This window comes from Eptatretus burgeri, chromosome 10 (genome assembly GCF_056783735.1).
Source record: "Eptatretus burgeri isolate ZD-2024b chromosome 10, Ebu_testis_v1, whole genome shotgun sequence".
NCBI classification, from domain to species: domain Eukaryota; kingdom Metazoa; phylum Chordata; class Myxini; order Myxiniformes; family Myxinidae; genus Eptatretus; species Eptatretus burgeri.
Genome location: NC_140970.1, coordinates 66,693,169 through 66,712,408, shown reverse-complemented (window position 1 = coordinate 66,712,408; position 19,240 = coordinate 66,693,169). Strand labels below are relative to the sequence as shown.

Sequence of the window (19,240 nt, the reverse complement as noted above, 5' to 3'; positions counted from 1 at the left end):
TCCTGCTCACCTGTTGCTTGATGCTGGCATTATCACATACATGTATCTAAAATGGCACATAGATGTGTCTAAACTTGTTGAAAATGTGGGATCATAGTTGTGTGGTGCCGTTCCAGGATTGCATGCTTTCACAGAATGTAACTCCACAGCCAGTTTTGCATGTTCACAGTCCCAGAGGCCTTTGTCTGTACCCTGCATGGGAAACCGAGGCAGACGTTGGTGAATACTGTAGGACACATCCTCTTCCAACAGCATTTCCAACACCAAAGTGCCAGTCTAAGTCTCTGGAGAAAATGGAGGGTTTCAGATGATCTGAGCACTCTGCCTCCACGCATGTCTCCTCTCTCCGAGAAAGTCAAGCAAACAAACCTGGTTGCTTCTATGTGGAAGCGAGTAACAACATCTGATCCCCATGCCTGGGAGCGAGAAGAGAACGGATGGACACTGGAAAATGGCCAGTACACCATACAATGGTTTGAATGCAGACAGGTTCCAGAAGATGTTTGTTGTCAGATTGAGAAGGACACAGACGAAGAGATGAGTGATGACGAAGATGAGATGGCTGAATACTCTTCTTCCTCTGATGAGGCAGACAGTGATATTGATGGCGAAGTGACATTATCCAGTGTAATGGACAAGGACATCGACGACAATGTGTGAGATGCCGAGGATGATGAGATTGCTGAATACTCCTCTGATGAGACGGCCACTGCTCTGTACCGAGAAGTGGCTTCTTCTTTTTATTTACTTTTTTGTTGAATGAAATTTAGTCATTAAAATAGAATCGTGCAACAGGCTTAAACTTGTTTTGGCATAATTACATACAACATAAGCTAGTTTCATCATACAATTAATTTATATGTGCTTGTTTTTCAAAAGCTGTTACTTTTGAAAGGCTTTACAATAATGGTACAATTCCTGATAAAATGGAGGTAAGGGAAACGTAGTATCAATTTTATCCACAATATCTATGTTCCCATGATGACTGTTGATTTAAATAAACAAATGAGGACCTCTGCCAACTTTCTCCGTGTGTAAAACACAATTAATCATGATAAGACACCTGTTACATGATTCATGTCAAGCACTAAAAATCATCGAGGTGGGGTGGGGGAAAGGGGGCGGCATGAGGATGTGAATGGGAAGTGGGGTGAGTATGAAGGCCGCGGGACACTGGGGAAGCAGAGAGGGGTGGGGCTGGGGAAGCAGAGAATAGGAGGGGCAGCAGGGCATTGGGTGGAGGGACACAAAATTGGGGGGACACCAAGCAGGGGTGGGGGAGCAGGTGTTGAGGAACCTGGGTGTGAAGATGATGTGGGGGAGAATACTGACTTGAGGGAGTCAGAATTTGCAAGAATTTGGTCTGTTAAGGATGTTTTTATGGTTCATGCAAAGAAGATGTATTCTATCATGTCAATTATAATATATCATGTATATCGTCACTTGAGCGGAAAATTAAACCCTACCAAGCGGAAGTGATCATGTGGCCAGTGTTTTCATCTTTACAAACACTTCCACCTTCTTCCTCTGAATCACTCGCACAAGGCTCCAAACAATTCGGCTTCACAATTCCAACAGAAGCGTTTCCATTTCTAATTTTGTCTCCAATAGTTTCTTCATAATCCCACTGATTAGTTTCAACATACTGAGAACCTTCACTATTGCTAATGATGGTGGAATCGGTATCGGAACCCGAGCTCGACAGGCACTGTTTATTTGTGTAAAGCTGCCGTTTGGATTAATATGGCTTCAAGGTGTGATGTCACTGGTAAAATCGGAAGTCGATAACCTCGGGATTTTTTCCACACTTTTTTGTGATCGGCAAAAAAAAAATTCCCCTTCAAACTGGACTGTGAGTGTTGATTCTCAATGGTTTTCAGGGGGAAAAAATTGCATTTGGGTTCCCCTTTCACAAAAGTGAAATACTCTTGCTTTGTTTTCAAAATGATGAAGAAATTCTGCGTTGTAAAGTTTTCTTGGCATTTCGGTGTATATTAATGGAGTACTTTTTTGTAATGGGTGGATGGAAGAGTTGCTGATAACTGCCTGTGTACACTTACACTTTGTCATTTGCTTTTATTAACCATCGTATATCCTATTTCCTACCATGCTTTATCTTGTAGGAAAGCTCAAAGCCTGAAGAACCAACGACAAATCAATTTCCTGAAATCACATTTATGGCAGATAAGGTATGGTGTTCTTTTATTCACATTATTACCGCCACCACCGAATATGGACGGAGGTTGTGTTTTCATCCTTTGTCTGTCTGTCTGTCTGTCTGTTTGTCTTTGAGCAGGATATCTCAAAAAGTTATGGACGGATTGGGACGAAACTTGGTGGACAAGTTGGGTGTGTTCGCAGGACGAATTGATTCAGTTTCAGTGAAGATCCGGATCCTTTATTTTTTTCTTTTTTTCTTTGCGATTCTTCAGTTGAGGGATTGGTTAGGGTCTGAATGCAGATCCTGCCTGTCAGTGTGATGCAAACCGTAAACTGTTCAGCCGAGCAGAGGTATGCACTCTACTGAGTGCCGTTCTAGTTATCATTGTCCTACATTGATCAAAGGCTCATGGAAGAGTATATATATATATATATATATATATATATATATATATATATATATATATATATATATATATATATATATATATATATATATATTTTTTTTATATATATATATATATATATATATTTTTATATATATATATATATATATATATATATATATATATATATTTTTATATATATATATATATATATTTTTATATATATATATATATATATTTTTATATATATATATATATATATTTTTATATATATTTATATATATATATATATATATATTTTTATATATATATATATATATATATATATATATATTTTTTATATATATATATATATATATATTTTTATATATATATATATATATATATTTTTATATATATATATATATTTTTTTTTTATATATATATATATATATATATATATATATATATTTTTATATATATATATATATTTTTATATATATATATATATTTATATATATATATATATATTTATATATATATATATATATATATATATATATATATATATATATATATATATATATATATATATTTATATATATATATATATATATTTATATATATATATATATATATCGCAAGCAAGACAAATACATCAGTGAACTTTAATATTAGTTACAATGACATTCGTAGATGGTGAATAAATGCATATAGTACATGGGATTTCAAACTGGGTTCCCCACATCATAAGTTCACTTCCAATCCACCTGGAAGTTATAATAATAAAAAAATCACTCCCATTCAAAAGAAGACGCAAACACTGGTCCTGTCAACTACAGACTAGTGAGGTTACTTCCAATTGTAAGCACAGTCATGGAATTCATCATGACTGCTGATGTTTTCTTTCCTCTTCAATAAAGCTTGATCTCTGACCCTCAGCTGGGATTCCATCCCTGTCACTCAACTCTGGACATGCGCTGCAATGGTTTCTCTGGAAATCAGGCCCGTCAAGTTGAATACACAGATAGTGGACAAAAATAATGCAAACACCAGGGTACATGGGCCATACAACATGTATGCAAGGTATGAGGCCTCCACACATACATGCATGACCGACATGTGAAATATACAAATCTCTTCCTGGCAGTCCTTTCTTCATGGATAGATCGGGTTGCGGCTCGAGTTCAGTATTAAGAGCCAGCATGGCTGTAAGAGGAGACCTCAGTCACTTTAGATGAGGTGTAATTGTTGGTGCTCTTCAGTGACAAAGGCTGTGGAAATTTCTAACGTGTCATGAGGGAACCATCTTGAAGATGATGTCAATCTGGGAAAAATAAGGAAAGACATCATCATCACCATCTGAAGGGCAACAGTGAGAGGAAGCACATACTCGACAAGCGTAATGCATGGACATTAGTCCGAACTGCGAGGTGAAACAGGATTGCAATGGCAGACAAACTTTTTACAGTTTGTGGATCGTGAGCATCCTGCATCATCAAAAACGATCAGAATGGAACTTCACAGATTTGGAGGTACCATTGCTGGGTTACGATGCACAAACTGCTCATAACACATGACAACACCCATTGGTGGGTACAGTAGTGCAAGAGGCATTGGCATTGGACTCCCAAGCAGTGTAGGAATGTGATATGGTCTGAGTCGTCCGTCGCCATGTTCTCGACAAATGGATGTGTGGTGACAGCCCAGGGAGCTCTACGGTCCTGAGTGCCTGATTCCAACGGTAAAATGTTCTGATGGTTCCATAATGGTATGGGACACATTTTCCTGACATTGCCTGGGTCCACTCATTCCAGTGGAGGGCAGGATTGATGCAGCATGCTATGTTGTCGTCCTGAGCAATCATCTGCATCCCATGATACAGCATTTCTTCCCTGCTGGGAGGGTGTCTTTCAGGTTGACAATGCTCCAGTCCACAGGGTCATGTCACCGGGTGGTTTGAGGAGCATGAGGATAAAGTTACCTATCTTTCATTGCCCTCCCAGTCGCCGGACCTCAATCCCATAGAGCATTTGTGAAGCTGTTTGAAGAGGTGCCTGAGATGGCGGTTTCCGCCTCCATAAAACCAACGTGAATTGGAGGAATTCCTTGTGGAAGAATGTTGCCACGTTCCTGTAGAACAGTTCCAGACACCTCAGTTGTCCCCCCCCCACCCCTGGTGAGCCACTGGAAGAGGTTCAGTGTCTTGAAATTTGTAGGACTCACCATCAACTATGACCTCTCCTGAGCCAAATACACAACAAAACGGCCCTTCCAAAGTCAGCTGCAGATCGGGCATTATCTGTAATTCTGAGTCCTTCCTGGTAAATATAAACTTCCTAAAGCCTAGAATGCCTTTGTCTGCAGCTCAATGGAGTATTGCTCTCCCCAACAGACTGGGGTCCGAGTATCACATCTGTCTCTCCTGGAGTCTGTGAAATCTCAAGCTTTCAACATTACTGGCAACTCATGTGATGCAGAAGCCCAAGGACTATTACTGTCTGATTTATTTGCAGGCACAAGGAGAAAATTGCAGTTATGACAGGATAATTTCAGATGTTAATGCCATTTGGGCTAAACAAAATCCTGAGCAAAAAATTCCACATGAGACCTTGAGAACCCTTTTTTTTATATATATATATATATATATATATATATATATATATATATATATATATATATATATATATATATATATATATATATATATATATATATATATATATATATTTGCTTCTTCATTTGCAATTCACATATAAGGGCAAAGCAAAAAAGTCGAATAATGTGGCATTACATGGATACATAGCCTCGTTGGTGGCCAAGCGGTTAAGGTGGCTGGCTTAATATATCAGGGTCCTGAATTTGAGCTCCTGCCATGCCAAAATAACACCAAGTGGGTTGACTTAGCGTAGGAGGGGTGACCCATCCAGGATTGTGCCCCCAAGCCAATGAAACTGCCTTTAAAGCCCTGTGTGCCTGATGGCACATGGATACATGGATTACAGGGGCTGGTAGAGCTCATATTAATTGAAGCTGACAACACAGTTTCCTTTCCTTTTGTAGCTTATGAAATATATCATCCTCGTAGTCTCATTTACACGTCCATTAATATGCTTGCCACATTTCACTCGCCCCTCTGTAGCATTTCACTTCAGAAACTTCATCACATTGAACTTCAGACTGCAGCATTTTGTTTTAAACTCAAAACAACGACCAATCATTGTGGAATCAAAATAGATTAACTTTTGCAGATGATGATCAGTTTACAATCTTGTTTTAACAATCGTGAAATGTACTGTACTCCTACTTTGTTGTCAAAACGATGAAAAGTTCTGCAAACATTCCTGGTATCTATCAGTGATATCATTTTCCATATGACGACCACCCTACACAGGATTGTTACTCAGCCTTCCGGCAGTTGCTCGCCAGGCTGCTGCAGCATTCCTCTCTGCTATTCCCAGAGACTGCTAATCCACCTGAAATGTCTTTTAATGCAGTGAAGTCTCACTTTGTCCCACACTTTTACTTTGTCTCTCAATGCAATCCCTCATTCTGTCGTCAGCCTCTTCGAGTGATACTCCTCAGTCTCATCACCAACTTGAATATGTTTTGGGCAGATTATATCTTCAAGCTGACCTCCAAATCTGGCCGCAACCTCAGAATTCTCTGTCGGGCCAAGTTCTTCCTCAGCTGTCCTTGGCTCATAACAATACAAGGCCTTCATCCAAAGGTCCATCACTTCCCACTATCAGCTGGTGCTGCTGCTTTCTTTATTGTCCCCTGAAGGCTATGGCACTGAAAGCTCTCCATGTCATTGGAATCTCGAGACAGGAGGCTGAATCTCAGATTCTGCTTGTTGCTTTCCGCAAGCAGGTTGGTGGCCTTATAATATTTTTACTGCCTTCTGCTCTTGTAACCTCACCAGAAACATTTATATTGCTCCCCTCTCAAATCTAATTTTAACACACTTTAATCTTTTTTTTTTTATCCCCATGCTTTTCTGTCTGTCTGTCCATCTGTCATGCTGTCTCCTAAACGATTGGGCAGAAGTGAACCAAACTTTATAGTTATGATCACCACATGGGATGAATGTGCAAGAGCAGTCATTTTGGGCCCCATCCCCTGGGGTGACGAAAATCCAGTTTCCTGGGTCAAAACTAAGATCCACGCTTTCAATGACATCTGGGATGCTGCTATCCTGTCTGTACCTGTTTGTGGTGAGGATGTTGAGGTCACGGAGAGATTCATGTCTCTGCTGGCTGTGAGTCAGAGGTCAATAGACATCTGAGTCAGGCCTGGGGAGTCGTGGATTCACTTGATCATGGGTGTGGAGCTGCTGGTACCTGTGCAGGAGGACGAAAATCTGAGTCTTCAGGTCCTTGGTGCTTCCAGTCTTGCTCTACGGATGTGAGACTTTGACCCTGACCAGGGATCTGAGACAGACTTTATTCCTTTGGTACCAGGTCTCTTCGGCGAATCCTTGGCTATTGCTTTGTGTCCAACGAGCAGTTGCTGAGAGAGACTCAAATGAGATTTGTTACCTGCATAGTCCGTGAGCGTCAGCTGCGGCTGTATGGACATGTGGCTTGTTTTCCTGACACTGATCCTGCTCACCAGATTCTCTCATCAAGGGAGTCTCGTGAGTGGAGGAGGCCAATGAGCTGACCACGTGCCTCGTTGCAGCAGGTTGATAGGCATCTTGAGGATATGGGGATGGGCCAGGCATCTGCCTGTGGGATGACCAGACGGAGGCTCCTGGCATGCCGACGGAAAGTGAATGCAGCGACGCACTGCTCCGGCGCATGCTCCCAAACCTGACCTGACCTGATCTGATCTGGGTTGGGGTAAAAAAGGTCAAAACCGAGAAATGCAATTATGGGCACATTTTAAAACTTTTTCTAAATGAAACTTTGTATATGCAATCAACATGAGAGGACGCATAGAAAATGTAACGTTTTTTTGGGGAGGGGGGGAGGGAGAGGGGGTTTGACCCCTGGTCCATGCCCCAGCAGGGTGGGGACTTGAGGTCATAGGGGTAAAACGGGGTGAACTCTGAATTTGATATTGGGTTATTCCTGGTGGAACCTTTCGCCATCTTTCAACTTTGCCTTAGGTGGGAAATGTGGGGATTTGTGATGGCGTGCCATCGACTTTGCTTTAGTTTAATCTGTTAAGCTGTCTTTCTGGGTCTGTTGGCTGAGGTTATTCCGTTTAAGCCACTCATTCCATGATCTCCATTTCATCCCCTAAACACTTCTACATGTGCTGAGACCTAGCATGTTCCCCAATCCCATCGGAAGGGGGATGAGGGAAGAATACTAGGGGTGTTTATGGTGCGTGAGTGGGAGGTACAATATGTGCAGTGCAGCGTGATGAAAGAGGAAGTGGGAGAGGTGTGAATTGGTAATTGTTGCTCTTTTAGTTTGTGCGTCCACAGTGGGTGAGACAATCAAATTAGAGAGAAAGATGCGTGAGAAGATAGCTTAATGGGGCACATGTGAGAAAGTCTGGCGATGTTTGGCTAATAACTGTGGAACGCCATCAAAGCCAAGCACCGATGACCTGGAGATGACCCAGCAATGACCCCGGCAACGATCGTTCCACCCCGTTCCACGCTTGCCTCACCTGGTTGTGCTGCCCTCTCAGCTCGGATGACGCTCTGCTCAGCAAAGGCTTCGGATGAAGGACAAAGAGATTCTGCTTGGAGACTGAACGAAAAAGAGTGACTGAGCCTGACTTGCTCTCTTTTATAGAGCCTGGAGTAGAGGAGTGGGCAGAAAGCAGATAGAAAGACCCTGTAGGCTTTTCCACACATCCCCATTGGTGCGTGGATGTCACCACGAGCCGTAGCCATGCTCCGCCAGATTCCAGAGCTGAAAATGGCTTCAGTTGCGTTCCAGCCTGGCCAAGCAACACAGCTCCATAATTAACATTGGCCGAGGATCTTTGGAAGTGCTCTTTGGCCATGAACGTGTGCTGAACTTCCTTTGAGCGTTGTTGTTTAGCGGAGCGCAAGGGCTACCTGGATGTCGTTGAGCAAGCCCCAACACATATTTGCGATTCAAGTTATGCTGAAATGCCTCCGCTCGAAATGTCCTTCATTTTCCCGGCATCCTCAGAGATGGTGGTGAGCGTCCAGGGAGATAACTGAGGTTGGGGCAGTTTGTCGTGGGGTAGAGGAAGCGTTGTGGCGTTTGTAGTGAAAGCGTTGAAGTGCTGGGAGTAGTTGAGGTGATTTTGGTGAGGATGTTGACGTGGTTGGTTGCGGTTATGGCATTTGGGGTGAAGAGGTCAGACGTTGGTTGTTGTGTGGATTTTTAAAAGGCATTGTGAGAATTATGGTGAGGGTTTTGGCATTGTCGTGAGGATTTGAGGTGAGGTGTCGGTTGGTTTATGGCGCACCGTTTGAATGGGGATGCTACAGCATATCCTCATGAGATCACCGTCTGGCCCATGGTGTGCATGCATCGTGAGGTTCGTGTGTGAAAAGAAGGGAAGTCACATAAATGAAAGAATAGGGGATTGAAGACATCTAAAAGCCCGATGCAATGCATCTTGTCCCATTTACCCACTAAACATGTGGAAAGGGCTAACTAAACAAATACGAATGAGATAACTGTCTTGGGATCACTATATGGTGGGTGCCATTGCCTTGGAGTGACGGCTTTGCAGAAGCGCAACAATATTATATGCATTCATGTGTTGTTATCCAGCTGTTTCTCATTCATCATCTTGTGTTTGATGATCGTTTGACAGGTTGAGGAGGGGTTGATGGAGATGGTGTGGCAGCAAATTGTTTTCAATATTTCCATCAAAATCCTTTGGCAGTTCTACTAACTGTAGTGGCACTTGAGTAGTTTTGCTGAGCCAGCAGCTTGTAAATTGGTTGTAACAAAATAATTACATATTTTGGAACTTCGCATAATGTAAAACTTCGACTGGCAGGAAAGCCTTGAGGTACGCACACTCGCTTCTGAGCTATCTCAAATGGGCTTGAATCTCGTTCCAGGTACAAACTCATCCTGGTGTCTCGCAAGCAGGGCGAGGCATTGTGTGTGCCGTCCCTCGGATGGACGTTAAACGGGAATCCCATTTTCCAGCATCAGTTGATGGATGTTAAAGATCCCACGGTGTCCTTCGCAAAGAGTAGCCGAGCTATCACCAGCACCCTTGCTAAATGCCAAATTCCTGCCCTAACCTACAGGATGCGTTGCATTCGTGGCAACAGCCATGCCCTCAGCCAATGATGCGCCTCACAGCCATGTGCTGCATCTGAAAGAAGAAGTAAAACTCAGGCTGTGCAATCACGAGCTTTTGGTGTCATTATATAGTTTGATAAAAAGCACATCACAAAATGTTTGTGACAAAAAAATTTTTTAACTTCGATTTGTATCAGTCGCTTTAACAAGTTAAAACTTGCATTATTTTATTTTTTTGGTCTCTATCAAAGTGACTGCAATTGAGGCAAATACAACTCGTTTTTGTAGCCACTGTGACATCGGCCATTGGTATTATTTTTTTTGGTGGAAGTCTTAAAACATGTACACCAGGACCCTGACATTTGCGGGGGATATGTTCCGGGAATACCCCCGCGAATGTTGAAACCGCGAATGTTGGGGCATTGTTTCAATGGGAAATGGGGAGGATAGGTTCCGGGGATTTCCCAACCCACGAAAAATCCACAAATGTTGGGGAAAATTCGCAAGTGTCGGGGAAAATTCCACGAGTGTTTTGTCATTGTTACAATGCAGACAAGGGGGATAACATTGTTGGTTCGCGGTGGTTCCTGGTTCATGAAAAAGACCGCAAATGGCAACACCACCAAAGTCGGGGAATTGGTACAATGGGGACAAAGGGGATAACATTATCTGTTCGCGGCAGTTCCTGGTTCAAAGGTGGAAGTTTTTAAATGTTTAAACTGTTTTTGGCCATGAATGTGTGATTGCAGGTTCATGAAAGATGCTTTCAAATAAAAAAATGACAACACCAGGTACCATTTCCAATTTATTTAAGAATGCATTTTAAAGTCCCTTAACCATACCATACCATACCATACCACAAAACGAAAAAAACAACAACTTTTTCTATTTCAATTTTCTATTAAACAAACACAGCACACATTCCTTTACAAGAGGATGAAAAAGAAAATTTTATAGCGATAGAATGGCTCATTTTGAGACGACGCAAGTGAAAGTGCCGATACGTCGTCATGTGAGGCAGGTGAGGGTGCTGAGAGGGAGGCAGGACAGATGACCCACGACAGGCAGGTGAGACGACCCACGAAACTGTTTATCCTGCAAAGCTACAATACACATACAGGAAGCAGGTCATGTTGGTGGCTCTTGGAAGATATGTTTTTTGCGTACGTACAGTATTGTACTGTCGGTACATCCAGCTGCTCTGTGCATGGCTCATGGAAGATATTGTCACGGGGGTGGCCAGCTCAGGTTAACCCCCCCGACCCAAATTGTGGTGACCGGTGGTTAACACCGACAGCCCCCGGGCGGCTGAGCGGTTCCTTATTAAGAGGAGGCGAACATGTTGATCCTCGGAGATTTTGACACATGCTCAAAGGACGGGTAGAGGAGTATGGGGAATGAAACGGAGGCACAGGGGGTTTATCCTTGAATCCCCTACAATTACACGAATACAGTTTCTTCAAAATAAACACATTTCATGAACATAAAATAAATATTTACGAAGGACTATAGTTCAAAAGGAAATTATAATAATGTGAAATGAATAAATCCAACAGTCAAGGCCTTGCACACAGATTCAAATACAGACAAAGGGGACGCAAAATAAACAGAAAAACCCCCTCCTTCCAAATGATTGCTTTACTTAGCTTGGCCCAGAGCTGATCCTTGTGGAACTTGGAATGGAGGCGCTTTTATTTGCACGTACAGTTGCGCGCAAATGGCCCCGTCACTTCTCTCGTAGCGGGGCAGACAAAAAATACAAAAAAAATAAAATAAATAACAGACATAATAAATATAAAAGGCAATCATTTGCCAGGCAATCTGTGAGCGGCACTTCACACAAAGGCTTAAAGCCCCAGTGTAACGGCTGATGACATGCACGAGGCTCAGGGTCCTTTTCTCACGACTGCACCTTGTGCCTCCACTCTGATCACGGCTAAAAATGCACAAGCCTACTGAGTCTGATTACCCTCAATATGCGCCACCCTTCCTCTTTCCAAAAGTATGCAAGCCAACTCCAATCCTCTTCAAAAGTGCTACCTGCCTTGTACATTCCTCACACTGTCCTCGTGTCTGCGCTCTGCCGATATCCCGTCCTATGCAGTAGGAAGCCTTCCACAATGCACAACATTCCTCTTGTACACGCCCTTTTTCTCTTGAGATCTGCCACCTCAACCTCTCATGTGCGCTCCTTCTTTATCTTAAGATCCGCCGCCGGGCGTGGCCTGCTCGCACCAAACCCGGGAAGGCGGGGCTTCTACTGCTTGGCAAGCTTCTGACGTCATGCCCACTAATCGTCCTTTGGGGGTGTGTCTTCGCTTGTTGTCAACCTTTGAAGGCGGGGCTTTCTGCTCGTTTGTTGTGGTTTCAGGGATGCATTCCCCACCTTTATTGCTGATCTTGAAATGTAAAAAAAACATTGGAAAAAATCAGAGGGCAATCACATACTGGGGAACTTGTTCTTACTCCCTTGGCTAATTAACACCGCACCACCCCTCGTGTGGTGACACGTAACACTTAAACTCACAGATTCCCTAACTTGGTTCCATCAAGATGCTTTCTACTCGTCCACGGACAAAGCAACTCCACACAATGCTAAATTCCCCCATTATATTTTTCTGTCTACCACCACAACTATAACAATATGTTTTAGAACTGTTATACTTGTGGTTTGTGAAAATAATTTTTTTTAAACCCTCAAATACGCAGAGCAATTTCCCACGAATGTAGGAGCATGTTGCAAATTTCAAACAGCGAATACGCAGAACCCACGAATATTATACCCGTGAATGTTGGGGTCCTTGTGTACTTATAACCAGCTAATGATGCCTGAGGCATATTGTTTGTTACTCCATGAAAGTGACACCATAGTCATGCTTTGATTGTTCTTGTTGTTTTATATTTATTTGTATTTTTTCCAAGTACTTAAACCCACAATTGAATTGCAGTTGCTTTCACAACTCCATTTCTCCTGGTACTGTACGAAATCTGCGTGATTGCGTATTTATCTGCAGACACTGGAGGAGCTGGAGGAAGACTTGGACAACCTCGAGATTGATGAAAACATTGATACATCCGACGTCAACCTCGATGAAGACTTTGAATAATTTTGTAATTTTAATTGCAGCATTCCATAAAATGCCCTTTTTTTCCTTGTAATATAATGCTAAAAAGAGAATAGTTGGAGTTTTTCAAAATTGCTTCCCTTATAGGCATCCTTTTGCTCCTTATTTTCTAGAAACTCTTGTTTATCCTTTTGTTTATATCTGACTGGCCAAAGCGCATCTCATTTTTCTCTCCATTTTCTGAACTGACCATATATATTTTGGTGGAACCCGAAAAAATAAAAATTGCCAACTTAACCTTGCATATCAATCAGTCACGGGCTTGCCATATGTCTACGTGGTCAGCTGTATAAACCTAACAGCCGTGTCTCAGATATGTAAACCTGAAAACCCCTTCCGCTGGAAAATGTTGAAACAGGTTAAAGAACTCGTACTTGCTGCCCCCCCCCCCCTCACAGAACACAGCAAACGGTGTAATGGGCATCAACATGAGAGAGGGTTATACATGCTGTGCCGTGCTTTAATGACAAACATCACTTATGGGTGTTTTTACTTCATAAAATCAGAATGAGCCATCACCACATCTTCAAATTATTGGGAATGCTGATGTCATTTTTTTGTTTTTTTATTTTTGAAGGCAGTGGGTACAAGTACATACAGAATTACAAATCGGTGTCGGACAGGAGGAGAGGTGTGGCGGTAGAGCTGTCTGATCACTCGTGGAAAGATTTCAAACTATGCCGATGCAACACACTTGAGACTTCCTGCACACGTACAAGAGACCACATTCATTTGCATGTACAGACACATCGGCACCCTCGTGTGTGACAAGTTCTTACTCTTCTTTCATCTTGACCTTTTCTTTCTATTCACACTCATCTGCCTTCCTTTTTTTTCCTTTTACTTATCCTTCCTCCTTTTTCGTTGCTCAAATTGGTTCCACCACCTGTGTGTGCATTGTGAATAGATAGTTGACAATGAAAGTAATGAAACCTTTTGGAAAAACTCGCCCTCATCTCCTTCGAAATAAATCTTTTGGATCGATGAGAAACAAATACCTGGCTATTGATTGCAGAGGATGGGTCACCTGACATGTTTTGCATGAAAAATGAACTCTGGAGCGATTCAGGGTTTACTGCAAGAATAAGGAACCTTGGTCATTTCTTCCTCCTGCAAATTTTTATTTTTTGTAAGATCAGCACAAATGCTCTATCTCTATCTCTCGCAGCCTGTGGCTGCTGGTTGCATCATTGGTTGGGATGCGGTTATGCCGCTGATGCAGTGTCCCCCTTACCAGTGCACTGGTACTCATTTTGCCAACCTCGGAAGGATGACAGGCTGAGTCAACCTCCTGGTGTATTTTAATTCAGCGGCCCAATGGGGCTTGAACTGAGGACCCTAGTTCAAGCCACCACCGTAACCACTAAGCCAACACCAGGCTTAATGCTATCACTATTCAACATGTTTGCACAGTTTTGTCTTATATGTGGCTTTCATTCAAGGCATCACAATTTAAGTCTCGTCACAAAAGCCCAATGGTATGTATGCTGTGTGGGCGACCAAGATCCGATTAATTTCATTTTTAGAATTCCCACAGCATTGGCCTGCCTTCCATCATTTACAAAGTTTTGTAAACTTTCAGTTACCGTAGCCAAACCTCCGGCCTTCAGCTTGCTTGCTTTGTTTTGTCTCGTATTTTGTAGAGTCATAACGTTTTTGTAATACGGCTTGTTGACGGCTACTCGATACGTCACGTTGCTGTCTTGTATAACGTTTGAAGATTCAGTTCGTAATTTTCCGCCATCAAATCAACAATTAAGGAGAAAAGTGACTTTTTTTTTTGTTGTCGATTTATGATTTCAAGCCCTCCCTGCAGATTATAAAATAAAACGATTTGTTGTCCCTTTGTTGTTGCGAATGATCTTTTGTCAGTTGGAGAACATAGCGGATGTTGCTTTGTGGATTCTTGTGGCCGTGAAATGTTTTGTGTGGTTTGAGAGACGATTTGGACAGGAAGAAGCATGGAAAAATGAGATTACCCATCGATTGCTTTTACAATCGCAATTCCCACAGCGCTGCTGGGCCGACGTCGTCTTCACAAGTTGATTCAGTGGCAGGTTTAGAAGAAGAAGAAGAAGCCATTGTTCGTCATTTCCATTGTCGATGTTACTTTCATCGTCTTTCACAGCAGAAGCAAGAATGCGGTTTTTGGGGTATCGATATTGTTCTGTGGACACAACAGCGCCGTGAAACGGGCACTTGAACCGCACCTTGCGCAATTAGACCGCCACAGACTCCACTGAGGCGGGAACGGAATTGCAAATGATCCTCGTGCTGCGTTGTATGAATTTATCCCGAAGGGAAAGTTGTTGCAATTGAATATTTGGTGAAATATTTTATTAATTAATTAATGCACAGGGAGGGTTCAAGGCGGCGTTCGGTGAAAATTAATAATTTCTGTGACGTTAACTTCGCACACCACCCCCCCCCTCGTTCCCCCACTTGGTACAACCCACCGCCCTTTTTATTTGTTGTCCCGAGCCCGGATGCGTGACGTCACGGATTTACCGCGCCGCCATCAGCGGGCGGGAGTTAGACGGCGACGAGTTGGACGACGACAGGCGAAGCAGCAGACGCAACGACATGTAAGTTGTACACGGTTGACACGACGCCGCCGCGACAATAAGCGCTTTCAAACATCACGTCGAATGAGTTGAGGCGGCGATTGCGATCGGATGTTGTTTACGCGGTGCCCGAAGCTCGCTTCTCAGCCTGTCAGGGGTTGGATTTTTTTTTTTCCTCACGGCTCCGTCGCTGTGGCGCCTCTGTCCGTCGAGCCTTTGGTTCTCGCGACGGTTCCGCCATTTTATTTCAAATATTTCATTTGCTTCGTCACTGGTTCATGACGCAGTGTGTGTGGAACTAAAAAAAATGGATGCGCTGAGGAAAAGTCCGCAGTGGCGCTGCCATTCGAGGCGATGTCACCATTCGGTGTCATTGACTGCAATCCTTTCAGCCCTCGGAGCTGTCATGTTGAAGAGGGGTCAAAGACGTCGAACGAGCTGTTGACCTTTTCGATCGTTTCCGGTCGACACCACCCTGGATCTGTCGGTGGTTGCACCGTCTTTATTTATTTATTTATTCGTCGGGCCGTGTGAGCGTTGTTGCTGTGTCGGTGTCCCAAGACTTTTGAGCGGTTTGCGCATACACGACGAGGTGTCCGTGTGGGTGCCGTCCCTCGGACGGACCTTGAGCAGCCCGTGCGCCTTGTCCGTCGCCATTCCTTCGTGGGCGTGAAAGATCCTATGTTGTCTTTTTTTTTTAACGAAGAGTCTGCGAACTATCTCCGGCACCGTGAACAAATTCTGAAATGTCCTAATCTCCAACGGGGGGGGGGGGCACTGCATCAACGGCACAGCCGCGCTTCGAGCATTGGTGCTATCGGATGCCGTGAATTATACATTAAAGGAAAAGAAAGGAGGTTTTGAAACTGAGACCAATTAAAACCCTCCTGCGCGTGCACCCTTCCCATGTCTATTCCAATCACCTCCTCCACGACACACCACCCATACTCTCCTGTCTCTTGCACAACACGCCCCGACGCCCACTTACAGGGAAGATGGATGGTAAAATGATGGGTATGTGTGCCGAAACGTACGGACATGTACGACGATGGAACTCCCTCGTCTAGCCACTTGGATGTTCAGTCCTTATGATCTTATCTACATCGAATGGCATTTGTTGCAGGGTCTCAACGTCAAAGATCTACTCGTGTACATGATTTGTAAATGTACAATGTCGGTGTTGGACAGCCGGGTTTGACTCGTACCCATTAATGGCATGCTCGGTGATGCAACCTCCCCCCCCCCCCGCCATGTTTGACCGGTTGCCATTACGATTGGGTATCTTCAAGACCTCGACGACGTTTACTTCGAGACGTTTATAAGAAGCGCTGCACACGATGTGTTGTGGTTAGCATATCTGTTCTGAGTCCTGGAGGATGGTGGTTCAAATCTCAGCCGACCGAGGGTCCTGTCGTACCAAATACCTTGAAATGGTCCACGCTCCTTCCTTTGACTCTTCAAAGAGGCTACAACTCGGAGAAACATCATCGGGAAGGCTTGATGTCCCGAATGGTGTCCTGCGTTCAAGTTTCTCATCGAACAAATTATAACATCAACAAGGGGGGCACTGCATCACCAGCACAGCCGAGGTCCCACTAATGATGCAACCGGCAAGCAAGTTTTATTAAAACTTGAAACTCGTATTGAAATCTTTTGTTTTTGGGGTTTGTGTTTTATGAGTTTGTCTGGAATTGTAACTTTGAAATTCCACCCTTTCAACAAATGAACACCTGAGTGGAAGAAATACCTGAATGATGTTTTTGGGCAAATTGAGTTAGAACCAGGAACTCAATCTCCAGTATGCCAACAACCCATGTCTCTGTTGTAATTTTCCTTACTTCTTCCACTCGCATCTTCAGTTACTCTCTGGGTGTGTTCATTGGAATGTGACGTTTTGTGTTCGGTCATGATCCTTTGTTGCCTCCACCACCGAAGATGGATGGAGATTGTCTCTGTCTCTCTGTTTGTTGACAGATTCGTATGAAATTTGGTGGAAAGCTTGGGTATATGATGTGAATGGGAATTTTTGAGTGATTCTTCGCTTTTGAGTGATGGGGCGAAACGATATGTGTGTGTATATATTGTTGCGAATTCGCGCCCACCGGCGTGCGAACGGCCACGTAACTCGAATCGCGGCACGTCGCCCACCGGAAGGACAATTCTGTCGTGACCCTCTCGGACTATCGCCGGGAGCTAGTCACGGGTGGGCCTTTCGGCCTCACCATGATCGTGCCAATCGCCCCCCCGCGTAGGATAGGGTTGTTCGCCAAATTCGACCTACCTAAGTACCCACGCGGAGGGTAGACCGGGCAATCGCAGGTCGACTCTGGACACGGGCCACTTAAGCGACCCGTTCCGTACTATCGGGATAACCGAGCGGTGTTATCGTCGGCCTCGACGGTTCCGATTAATTATCGGGCGTATTAAGCCCACTACCAACCCTTTACGTGAAGCAAGATGGAGATTCAATTAAAGAAAAGACTAAGCGAAATGGGAAAACAGTTCAACATGATGCACATTTATTCCGTGGCACACGGAAAGCACACATATACAATTGCAACAATTATGCACATATATCAAATGCTACAAAAGAAACACAACAATGCAGATCTACTACCGACTACGCGAGCACACGGCAACACTTACACAGTTTTACTTTACAGACGGCGCCAACAACACATTTACTCAAAAGCAAAAGAAAAAGGCCACCCTCAAAGACAAGGGGGCAGACGGGGCCTGTGGGCCAATATTTGCGCGGGACCTGAAAGAGCGGTCAGGTCCGCGAGACCGGGTGGATCCTACCCGTGTCTTTGTGATGAGCCGCAAATGTGGCGGTGCCCCGACTTCGTGCTCCTTCGTGGGTTTCGTTGGCACTGCTTGGAGTGGGGTGGGAACGGGGCCCCCTTTTCGCACTATCTCAGCGCGGGGGGAAAGAAGGGGGGGGGATTGTTGATGCTCTGGGGAAAGAGTATAGCTGGCTTGCTTGGGTCCCGTAACGAGCGATTCCACCGCGACCTTGTCGCCGACCGCCGTCTTCCTTGCCTCGGACCCGAACCACTCGGTCTCTTCCCCAATTCTCCTCAGCCGACTGCAGCAAACCACCTGTACGCCCTCGCCTCCCGACTCCACTCCGCGCTTCAACCCTACTCTGCCCCAAAACTCTCTTCGCCCTTCCAAGGCCGACTCCCCGCTCCTCCAAGTTCCGCTCCGACTCGACCAAGCTCCAGGCTTCCTCACTTTGCAGCTCCCCGACAGACTCCGAACCCCGACAGACTGCCCCAATTCGCCCCGCGCTCAGCGCTTTATAGGCCGGCAGGAGAACCCACATGCAAATTTCTGGATCAGAACGAGCTCGGGGGTGGAGCCACGCTCGCCCATTGGACGGAGAAAAGGGGTGTGAGTCTCCCCTGTTCCTAAAATTTGCATATCTCGATTCTACACCGACGCGCCTGGAGGCGGGGCCAAACTGCCCCGCGCTTGCTGATTGGACGGATCAGAAGTGAGCGTGTAGCATTCCTGATCCGAATTCTCCTCGGAAAGGCCGCATTTTGCACTCACGGCTCGGCGCGCATCTTGCACGAGCCCAGGACAACCCGACGCTCTGCTCAAAAGGGGGTGCGGGAATGGCCGCAGAAGGAGAGGTGAAGGTGGTGGAGGGTTTATGGCCATGGTGCCGTTTGGAATGGCGGTGATGCGATGTTTGCGGGAGCGAGTTGTGAAGGTAAAGATCGTGGCTGTTGGCGTTGTTGTTGTTGTTGTTGTTCTGAAGCGGCATTGTGGTTGGTGGTTGTTGTGTGATGACGGTTGAGACGTGGTTGGTTCAAAAT

The 19,240-nt window shown here is 44.4% G+C and overlaps 1 protein-coding gene across 1 annotated transcript in view; it reads left to right on the top strand.

Moving 5' to 3' along the window:
* Positions 1–15,283: 15,283 nt before the first annotated feature.
* Positions 15,284–19,240, top strand: part of LOC147018751 (vesicle-associated membrane protein 3-like) — a 53,992-nt gene continuing 50,035 nt past the window's right edge. The window contains exon 1 of the mRNA XM_085898788.1: positions 15,284–15,434. Coding sequence (XP_085754914.1) covers positions 15,433–15,434 — 2 coding nt within the window. The 5' untranslated portion in view covers positions 15,284–15,432. The remainder of the gene's footprint in view (positions 15,435–19,240) is intronic.